The sequence below is a fragment of the Cariama cristata genome, unplaced genomic scaffold (assembly GCF_000690535.1).
Source record: "Cariama cristata isolate BGI_N322 unplaced genomic scaffold, ASM69053v1 scaffold42941, whole genome shotgun sequence".
NCBI lineage: Eukaryota > Metazoa > Chordata > Aves > Cariamiformes > Cariamidae > Cariama > Cariama cristata.
The window spans coordinates 1,101-12,285 of NW_009600658.1; the positions used below are offsets into that span (position 1 = coordinate 1,101).

The 11,185-nt window shown below is 41.9% G+C and overlaps 1 protein-coding gene across 1 annotated transcript; it reads left to right on the plus strand.

Annotated features, from left to right (window-relative positions):
• The first annotated feature begins 4,498 nt into the window (after positions 1-4,498).
• Positions 4,499-8,983, plus strand: LOC104157215 (sulfate transporter-like). The gene is given in 3 exon segments (XM_009710088.1): positions 4,499-5,140; positions 7,489-8,765; positions 8,767-8,983. Coding segments are annotated over 3 exon segments (2,136 nt in total).
• Positions 8,984-11,185: the final 2,202 nt, after the last annotated feature.

Consider the following 11,185-nt stretch of genomic DNA (forward strand, 5'->3'; position numbering starts at 1 on the left):
TTTTGATTTAGTTTCTACCCTTAAATACTCACGTCTTAAGTTTAAGTTTGCAATATGTTATTTCAGCAGGTGAGAGAGCTTCACAATCCATAGTTCTCTTACTGTTAAGGTGACTGTGACCTGTGACACAGAAATGAAGCCCGAGCCAGCAAGGCCCTGTGCTGCAGGTAGTGTTTCCCCAAAGACAGACACTAGGCAGAGGCTAGCTTACCTTTGCCATGTCATGGGATCAGTGAGAAAGGCCCAGATGGGATCCAGAAATAGTCTGTAAAAGTCATCAGATCTCAAGAATGCAGTACCTCCCCATATCTTTATTTTATGGCAGTTACGTGATAACAGAGAGATACTGGAAATTTCCTCAGTTCTGTGTTGTAGTCTTGTTCTTTGTATCTTAAGTAAAGCTTTGTGGCAATCAGACACCCCCTGAAGGTCTTACTCAGGCCAGAGGAGCTCATAAAAGTGAGTTCTAGGCATACAAATTAGTTGTACGTACATAGCAGCTTTCAAAATAAAAAGCACAGTAGCTCCTTTTCCAAGTTAAATATACAGAATATCCTTCAGTATACTGAACTGAAGGTTTGGTTTTTTTTATAAGAACAAAATCTAGTTTTACTAGGCAAGCTTAGGCTAAATGGTTACAAAAATAATACAGAGCAACGCTTTCAGGCAGAAAAGGGTGAAATGGGTGTTGGAAATTGTGTCATTTCCTAGTGTCCTGACATCGCGAGAAACAGTGACTGTGTGATGAAAGGCCCTTTTCATGCCACATAGAGGAAGCTCTCATGCAGGTCAACACAAAGATCCAGTATATGCTTATGGTTTAGTAACCAAAAAGATTTTTACTTAGAACACTTCTCTACTGTCTAGCCGTGACCAAAAAAAATTAAATATCATCTACTGGCACTGCACAGAACTAAACTGAACTATCTGGGTTTCGTGTTGGAGTTCCCTGGGACATTAAGAAAAATTCCCAGGTCTGAGCGAGCTGTCTACAAGTCCTGGATGAGGGAAAGGGGAATCAGAAGGATTTTAGTTGCTAAAATCTTTACTAAAAATCTCAGGAAACAAACTAATTCAAGTAGTTTGCTATACGTAAAAAGTAGTCTGGGGTGAATTTTTCGCCCTGCTTTTACAGTATTGATTTGCTGAGCTTTGTGTGAAAAACTTTTTGATTTATAAATGTGCTTGTGAAATGGATACAACTGCTTGAGCAAATAGAACTACAGAACGTGCTTATGCAGAGTACTGCAGACACGTGCTTTTGTATGCTATGTTCACTTCATTCTCACTGTGTAGTGTTTGTGGGTTTGGGTTTGGTTTTTTTTTGGTAGGTGCTATAAATAATCCCTGAGTGGACTTTGCAATACTGTACACGTGGGTGAGATTAGATATCTGGAAGGTCAGGATGGGTTGTCCTGCAAGCATGATCACTGTGTGATCTTGAGCATGTCACAGTGCATGTTTCCTCATTGTAAAGATCCTAATTCTTCATACAGCTCTTCTGAGCCTATAATTATTCTAAAACACATTAAAGATACTGAATTGGAAGGCATTAGCCAAGGGAAGTTGGTCATTATGAGGTGTGTATAGGTATGTGATACAGTAATTCTGTATGGCCAGGAGGGTGGAAGATAGAAATTTTGAATAATCAGAAAGGCTAGTAGGCAAAAATGAAGCTTTCTTCTCTTACCTTCTGTTGTGTACTAGGTGATTGACTTGTCTAACAAGAATTAATATAGAGACAAATAAATACATTTGAAAATTTAGCCCTGAAAATGTGTTTGTGTTAGAGTTCTGGGTGGACTCATCTTTGGATCCAGAACTCTCAGTTGTCCAGGTTGTAAGAGCCAGGAGGAACAGAAGGACATAGATACCAGAAATAGAACTTGAGTTCAAACTGTGGAATTTTCCAGTTAGATCTCACCTAACCCAGCAGTGCATTAAAGCTTCATTTTTCCTTTTTTTGGAGTGTGACTTTGCCTCGGCAGCTCCTCTGCCCGTGCTCAGAACAGCATCCACAAAGAGGTATGTTCCCCCCGGTTGTTGTGCTTAGAGCTATTTTCATCTTTCTGGTTTGCCGACCACCCTGCAGACCCCGTCTGTGGTTCAGATGAATTAGACATAGAGTTGGAGGTATGGGAGTATGGAACAGGGCAGGAGCTGGAGAAAAAATATTGATGCATTACTAGAAATACCTGGTAGGTGTGGAAAACAAGAGGTAGGTATTAATAAAGTATCTCACAGAGCCTGGCAATGCTGTTCAGTCTGCCCTGGCATGTAACAGAGCATAACTTGTATAGGTGTTGATATCATAACAGAAAGGCATACAGCCCCTGTCTTGCACAGAAAATCCATCCCTGCTGATGCTATTTTGCTGTTCACATCTGTGAAGCCAGGGAGATCTCTGTTCGAAACACGGCTCCCTTTCAGTAGCAGTCCAGTGGCAGGCTAGCAAAGTGAGCTGTGTTCGGTTATTTGAAAGGATGCAGGCGCTTACCCGCCAAAGAGATGTTTGCTGTCTGTGGGTCTTTAGTGAATGAAGACACCTTTTGGGAGTCCCAAAAGAGCAGGAGATAAAATGTGAACCTCTGCCTCTGGTATTTTCTGTTAGCTATCTATCGGTGTCCGTGCTGTGTATTGACTTCAGATAGCCCTCTCTGCACGCTGTGGCCTGGTAGCTCTAGGAAGAAGTATCCTATGGTGTAAGGTGGAAGATTTGGATTACTCGGGCTGAATCGCTTTCTAATTGGAAGGCTGTTTTAGAAATCTCTGAATATTTTTATCTGGAAAGAGATGCCAGTCTAAATGTTAAGTATTGTAGCTGCTTCTTCTCTAATGTGATTTCCTTTGATATGGTTAGGATCATTCGCTTAGGCTGTTTTAAGACAGTAGGTATTTGGGTTGGTATTTTTTTAGCCAGAAGAACCGAAGGTAGTTCATCTCTCTCTGAGCTAGCAGACTGCTGGAAGCATGGCTGTGTGTAAACCGTTATATAGGGCTGATGCACGGCACTTTGGATACCTCCGTATGACAGCATCCAACCTGGAATGGAAGCATGGAAGTCGTACGTTTCAGCCATCTAGACTGAGGTCTAAGAGAAGGCATTTGCTCTCTGCAGAGCTGTAGGATCAGTGCCTTGTAATGGGCTGGCTGCAGGAGAAATGGGTGGTTTAAGCACCACACTTAAACTCACTTCTCTCACTTCTCCCCTCACATGTTTTTGAGAGGCTTACATTGAAGTGATAGTAGCAGTGAATGTTTTATAGCTACTTGCAAGAGTGAACAAGTTTTGAGACGGACTCTTCAGTGGCATCCTCAGCGCTGCTAGCTCCCATACCAATTTGGTGATTAATTCAGTGGTAAACATTGCACAGAACATTAGTTGGGTTGATGTTTGCACTGCGCAGAGAAGGTGTGATTAGCAGATAAGGGGTATGTTGTTATTAGCACTCTGGGACTGCAAGGCAGTGTTTGAAGGGGAAGCCTGGGAGTTAGGCTTTTCAGGGTTCTGCTGCTGCCTTGGCCTTGACTCCACTGTAGCACCAGGCGAATAGGTTTCTGGCTGAAATGTATCAACTTCAGCAACTAGTAGTAGCAGGTATTGTGGCTGAGTGAGTGTTCTTTGGAGGATTCTGGATGTTTTCTGGAAACTGGGAGTGCTGTATGAATGCTGTCAATCACTGTTGGTATCGTCAAGTTTTGTTAGGGCTTGTCTCATCAAGGCTTTGCTCTTTTGCATTCAGGCAATATGTTTCCAGTATTAAATTGTGTTTTGATGTAATCACCTTGTTTTACTGTTTGTAGCCAGGTTGTACCAGAGCACACATTCTAGCAGAAGTGCCCATTGTGCCCATTAATATGTTTTTCACTTGTGTGTATTGTTTTAGTCAGATATAATTTACTTGAAAACCAGCTTTTAAAAAGTGTGAAGAGCATTCTTTGCATTGTGTCATTGGTTGAAATAAAGCCACTGTGTAAAGATTGTGTCTCTTAGGTAACAAATCTCTACAATATTTGGCAGGTATAATCACTACTTTAAAAAAAAACAACAAACTTTTAGACCAAGCTGTGCAATGCTAGAAATATATTAGTTGTAGTTAATTTTCAGCAACTGAGTTGACATGACTGTTGGACTACAATAAACCCTATGTCTATCTCTCTACAGTGGAACAGGGTGCAGACAGCGATTTTATCAAGGAAGCCTCCCAGAGAGACAGTGCTGCTGCATTCTTTTCCATTTCACAACATTGCCAGCAGCAGGTTTATTCTACAGGATATCAGCTTCCCTCCTAGGGAAGGTGATTCTTTGCATAACTGGGATGTAATGGGGAGGATCTTTCCAAGTTTGCTTGGAAATTGCTTTCTCTGTGCTGAACTAAGATTTTAGCCCTTGCTTTTCATAAATGCTGTATTCATTCTGTTAAAAAGTCGCACGTAGCACATTCATTTATGGTTTAATGCAGATGGTCCTTCTTTGTGTTTTTAGGGAGTCCTTGAGATGGCAGCGATGGCAGAATTCAACAATGTCCGTTCAGTGACTGAAATGCCAGAAGGAGACGATGCTAAACGCAGTTTCCATCACAGAATGTTCTTGGAACCCCAGGAGAAGAAGAGGAGCATGAGGGCTCTGGTGGTTAAGCAAGCACAGAAAGCTTGCAGCTGCACTCCGGCCAAAGTTAAAGACTATGTTTTCAGTTTCTTTCCCGTCTTGCAGTGGCTTCCTAAATACAAGCTAAGAGAGTACCTACTGGGAGACATAATGTCTGGTGTGATTGTGGGGGTCTTACTAGTCCCACAGTCAATTGCCTATTCTCTCTTGGCTGGACAGGAGCCCATTTATGGCCTTTATACATCCTTTTTTGCTAGCATTATTTATTTCATATTTGGAACCTCCCGCCACATCTCAGTTGGCATCTTCGGTGTGATTTGCCTGATGGTGGGACAAGTGGTGGATCGTGAAATACAGAGAGCTGGCTATGACTTAGAGCCAGCTGCGCTCACTGTCCTCACAGATACAGCAGCGTATGTAAATGCCACCGTTTTGCCTGTGAATCAGACGTCCCAGAAGCTGTTCTGTGATAAAAGCTGCTATGCAATTACAGTGGGAGCCACCATGACCTTCATAGCTGGAGTTTATCAGGTAAGAGGAGGTGGTCAAATAGGTATTCTGTGGAAATAGTTTTAATTCTTCTTTAGGTGATTGTCCACATGAACAGCCTGCTGAGCTTGCGTGTGTCCTCAGTCTGCATCCCAGGGGAGTGGACACAGGGAGGACTGGAGGTCTTCAGTTACTCTCATGCGAGAAACTGCTCTATGTCCTCTCTTTTTTTTAATAGCATTTTATGCTTGCATTGCAACTCTGTTGGGGACTGTAAGGACCTGCACATAACCACATGATGTTCTTGCACAATCTGCTCACCACCTTCCTTGCTGTGGCCTGAAGATTTTTTTTTCCCCTTCTTTCTTTTGCTGGTTTATAGCTTAGGCCTCCATTTCATTAGGCCAAAATATGATGTGTCAGCTTTTAATTCCAGACTTCAGTTGTTTGCCTTTGCTTTTATTAAAAAATAATCTGGATGGTAAAAGTATCTCCAGTTTCTTTTTATTTGTCACTGTGCTTGTAAAACTTTGCTCTTTGCCCATTCAAAGCCAAAATAATGCCATTGTATAAAAAGGATACTACTGAGATGATAAAATATATTGAAATAAAACTTTTAATTATTGCCATATTAAAATACATTACTCAACAATATTTTACCACTCTGTCTCTACTTCCTAGAATTCACTGCTTGCTGAAATTGAAGCAGATATCTTTGTTTTTAGAGTGTCATGCATTAACCAGAATGGATTTAGTTTTAACAGTACTGCAGAGCTGTGGTGTTTCAGTTTGTGAGTTCACATTCATTTGTTCTTACAGTGACCTCCAGGGTGATAGCTGATCAAACTGTATGGGATTGGAAAAGGAAACATACTTATGATACTCTAAAACACTGGTTTTAGACACAACCTGGGACTTTTTCTTGTACTGCAAGCTAGCGTTGAGTAATTTCAGAAATATTCTGGGACTCCTGAGGTACACTGGATTTTGTGTTTCATCACTGTAGAGTGGATGCAGTTTTGGAGTTGTGAATTGTGCATAATATTCTTTGCAAGTACAATTAAGTTTCTTTGTATGAAGAGGTCGGATTACTTTACCTTAAGTCCCTCTGAATGTTAGGCGTATTCTACTTGCTGTCTTTCTGCCTGCTAACCAGTAGGTCTTCACACCCTCAAATGTATTTTTTGTTATTGGAAACTCCAACCAAAATCACATATTGTTTGTATCAGAAACTTTACAATCAAATTGCAAAAAGCAAGCCTGCTCACACCAGTTGCCTACAGTGTAACGAGGTAAAACAATTACTGCTAATGTTCTACAGTTAGAAAAACCTTGGTTTAACGTAATTACCAAGGCTGTGAGGGAACATTTTTTAGAGCTTGGCTCTGAGCCGATGCCCAGTCAGTCCAGATCCCAAACCTGCCTTCTCTTCAGTAATGCTTTGCAGTTCTTATGAATTTTCCAGCCATGATCCTAGCCTTTTTTATTTTTGCCTTAACTACCTAATAGGATATATCAAATTGACACTACTTAAAGTTTAATACCTGTAAGTTCTGGCCTGCAGTCTTCAGATAACAGTGTAGACATCCCTGTTGACCAGCGCAGGGAATTAAAAGGTTTCTAGCAAACTGCTGTGAGAAGGTCTGTGCTCCATTTGGCATGAAGGTTGACTGGGAGGAAGAGACATTTTACCAGGTGCAAAGACGCATATGTAGAGTAGATATCCATAAAACCAGTCATTCACATGAGAGAGCACCAGGGATTTGTCCATTCAACTAGCATTAATAAAAATTAATGACAAGGCACTTAAAAAAATTGTCTCTATTTATATAATCTGCATCACAAGAGTCTGCAGCTCATATACTTTCCAAGTCAGATGTACCAGACTTTATGCAGTGCAAAGGACAGCTGTTATGCTATAAGCTGCATTTTTATTGCAGGCTGTGAGCTTCTATGTAAGACAGAAAGAGATGACCAAAAAAGTTTTGAATCCCTGCAAAGTTCACAGATATTATAAAAACTTCAGAGAGAAATGGCAAAAGTAGCCAGTGTTTCAAATGCTTTGTGTCCCAGGCTTTCTTTTTTGCCCGCGAGCATAACTAGAAGTTACAACTGAACCAGTGAGAACACAATAAACACAGATTCAGAGTATGAAGACCCCAAAAAAGCCTGCTCTGTGTTAGAAATGCATTTGGTTTTAAGTGTGGTGCACCAGGAGCAGCTGAATGCTGGAAACACTTTTGTCCATGCTCAGACCATACCTTGTCCTCCGAGGCCGTGCACAGTAGACTTTTTTTTTTTTTTTTATCCTACTTCCCTCCAGAGCCCGACGGTGATGACATCCACAAGATTTGCATCCTAATCTGTTGTGTGTGGTTAATTCCTTCCAGGTGGCCATGGGTTTCTTTCAAGTGGGCTTTGTCTCAGTGTACCTCTCCGATTCATTGCTGAGTGGATTTGTCACGGGTGCCTCCTTCACCATCCTAACCTCACAAGCGAAGTATCTCCTGGGCCTAGACATTCCACGGAGCAGTGGCATCGGCTCCCTCATAACCACGTGGATAAACATCTTCAGAAACATACACAAGACCAACATCTGTGATCTCATCACCAGCTTCTTGTGCTTTCTTGTACTTATCCCAACCAAAGAGCTTAATGAACATTTTAAATCCAGGCTCAAGGCTCCAATACCAGTTGAACTAGTCGTGATTGTGGCAGCTACTCTGGCATCTCACTTTGGGAAGCTGAGAGAGACTTACGGCTCGAGTGTTGCTGGACACATCCCAACTGGGTTTCTGCCACCTCGCCCTCCAGACTGGAACCTGATTCCTAGTGTGGCTTTGGATGCTATCCCCATAGCTATTATTGGCTTTGCCATCACTGTCTCCCTCTCAGAGATGTTTGCCAAGAAGCATGGTTACTCCGTGAAGGCCAACCAGGAAATGTATGCAATTGGCTTCTGCAACATCATTCCCTCTTTCTTCCATTGCTTCACAACAAGCGCAGCTCTTGCCAAGACTCTTGTCAAAGAGTCCACAGGCTGTAGGACACAAATGTCTGGCATGGTGACTAGTTTGGTAATCCTATTAGTCCTCCTTGTGATTGCACCTTTATTTTATTCCCTTCAGAAATGTGTCCTTGCTGTCATAACAATTGTAAACCTCAGAGGAGCCCTGCGGAAGTTCAAGGACCTGCCAAAAATGTGGCATTTGAGCAGAGTGGACACAGTGATCTGGCTAGTTACTATGGCAGCCTCAGCACTCATCAGTACTGAGATTGGTCTTTTGGTTGGTGTTTGCTTCTCTATGCTCTGTGTCATTTTCCGAACTCAGAGACCGGAGGCACCGCTGCTTGGCTGGGTGGCAGAGTCCGAGACGTATGAATCCCTGTCTGCTTACAAGAACTTGCAAACCAAGCCAGGAATCGTGGTGTTCCGTTTTGAAGCACCCCTCTACTACATCAACAAAGAGTGCTTCAAATCCACCTTGTACAAGCAAACTGGGGTCAACCCAGTCTGGGTGAAGGCAGCAAAGAGAAAGGCAGCAAAAAGAATGCTTAGAGAGAAAGAGGTGGATTCTAGTGGCAACCAGACCAGCATCTCCATGGATTTTGTCTCTGAACCTCTGGGGTTTCACACAATAGTGATTGACTGTTGTGCAGTACAGTTAAGGAATACGCACACTCAAAGAAGTTTGCAAGGACTACAGGGAGATAGATGTCCAGGTGCTACTGGCCCAGTGCAATCCTTCGGTGAGGAGTTCCCTGATCCGAGGCGAATTCTTTAAAGAAGGGGAGGACCACCTTCTCTTCCATAGTGTGCACCAGGCTGTGGACTTTGCATTGGGTGCACAGGAGCACAGTGGGACCAGTACTTCTAAGGACTAGTTGTGGAAAGGCAGCAAGCTGGAACAAAGCCTGGGAAAAAATGGCTGTGGGTCTGTATGTCTATGCAATATATATGCACTCGGATGAGAAGGGGCAGCGTTGTTGTTAACACACTGGTTACTCTGCAGTCTGTTTTAATAATTTAAATTTGCCTGCTGGGTATAGTGATTCAATAGGTGGTACTGAATGAAGGCAATTCTTAACTTGATTATGGCAAATCTGTGAATCTAAGAGTTTTCATATAGTTGTTCATCTCATTTCTCTTCTCTCTTGAATTTTCCATGTCTCAGTTCCCCTCCGAGTTTTGCTTGTCAGCACTGAAGTCTTTATTGCAACCCTGTCTTTATGGATGGGACGGGATTTTGAAGTAGTCTGAGCGTCCTGTCCAGCCAAATAATGAGGCAACTCAAGTCTTGTCCCTCGTTCTGGCATTGCGTTTCCGTGTCACTACACCCTTATATTTTCTAAGGAATGACTGACAAGGACTGTTTGCTCTGATCTTTACTGTGGAGTGATTGGTTGGTCATTCTGTAACCTCCCTGAATTTGAGACAGATAGATAAATAAAATCTAAATGTGCATGAAAAGGTCTTAATGAATAGCTTCTAACCACCTAACACCTCGAGAGGTTTTGTCATTGTCTTCTGAGAGCCTAATGCAGCCAGGCAATGGTTACCTCATTTCTGCACAGGCCTTTATGTGCCAGGAAAGTTTGCCTCTTCAGCTTGAATTTTTTTGGAATGATTTTTATTCAGAGGTGACTATTTAGAAGTCTGATTCATGCTTATGGTCAGTTGTTTGTTTTCCTAATATTTAGGAGCTCTTTAGAATTGTGGACATTAGATTTGGAAAATCTCTAATTCTTGAGTTTCAACAGAAAACAGTCTCTTACAGCCAGTTTTATATGCCAGGCAGACAGAATCACAGGAACCAAAATGAAAAGGGCCAAATAGATTACCCAGTATCTGTCCAAATTTGTCCATGTCACACAGACTTCATGTGTGAATAGACCCTTTGCACTTGCTGTGTCATGGACCTTATGTAATGGGGATGACAGGCCAAGAAATACAGCCATGAGAAAAGAAGCCAGAGAAATTCTTTTTGGAATGTTATTTCACCGTGTTAGTGTAAATAAAACTTTGTACTTTGGTTTTAAATTATTCAAAACAGTGAGGAGTGCCTGTTCTTCATGCTAAAATACAAGCACCAGGTAGGAAGAAGTTCTCTTTTCTTACACCAATAGAATACAATTATGAAAGCAGAATTGAGAGATTAACAGTTTTTACTCAGTACCAGCTATACATAGCACACGGTATGTCCTTGGAAGATGGTGGCTTCTGCCAGGGGAGTTTACAGTCTGATTTATGCGTTCTTCACAGCTTTTAAAAGGGAAAAGGTGCTGTATATAGACAGTGTTCTCATCCTTAATTGTTCAAAAATAATGAGGCAGGAGTCAAGAAAGGAATAAAATTCAACAGAAATTGTGAAACATTTTCTAAATAGAAATATATTTTGAGTTTAGCATTGTTTTCTTTTTTTCCGAGCTAGGACCAGTAACTATCATGTGTATCCTGTATCACTTCACTCTAGGAGCTGGGACCTCAAGAGAAAGACTAGATAGCAGAAGGATGAGTCCCAGCACCTGGCAATCTTTTTATGCTAACTGAACTTACTACATTTTTTTAGGACATCATAGCAGTGTGTAGAAATACTGGAGGGGGTGCAGGGTGGCTGTAGCATATCTTGAAAAGGAGCACATAACTGAGATCTGCGCATTACATGTTCTAAAACTAGCATTGTTAAGGAAACAAGTCTCCAAGTATCAGAGAGAAAATGCTAAAGCTTCTGCAGTATTGAAAAGCCACAAATATTGTTCTTTCTTAGCCTTAAGGCGTGTTCATACAAGGAGATGAATCCCAAGTAGCTACTGCTGAGTTTTTTCTTTCCTGCAGTAACCTCCTGCGTGAACTTTTTTGTTCTAAGAATCCGTTGTGCAGTTTGGATAATTACAATTGCTGAATTGGTACTACCAGGGTGGATTAGGCGAAGCTGTATTAAAGCAGTGAGTGGGGTTAATGCCTAGGTAGGGAGCGCGTGCAGGATGGAAATGCTGTTTTAATTCCCTGCCCTACCTGTTGAGCGTTGAGTTCCCATGCAGAGTCCCTGGGTTGATGAGAGAGAGCTGGCAGTCCCCCGCCGCTGG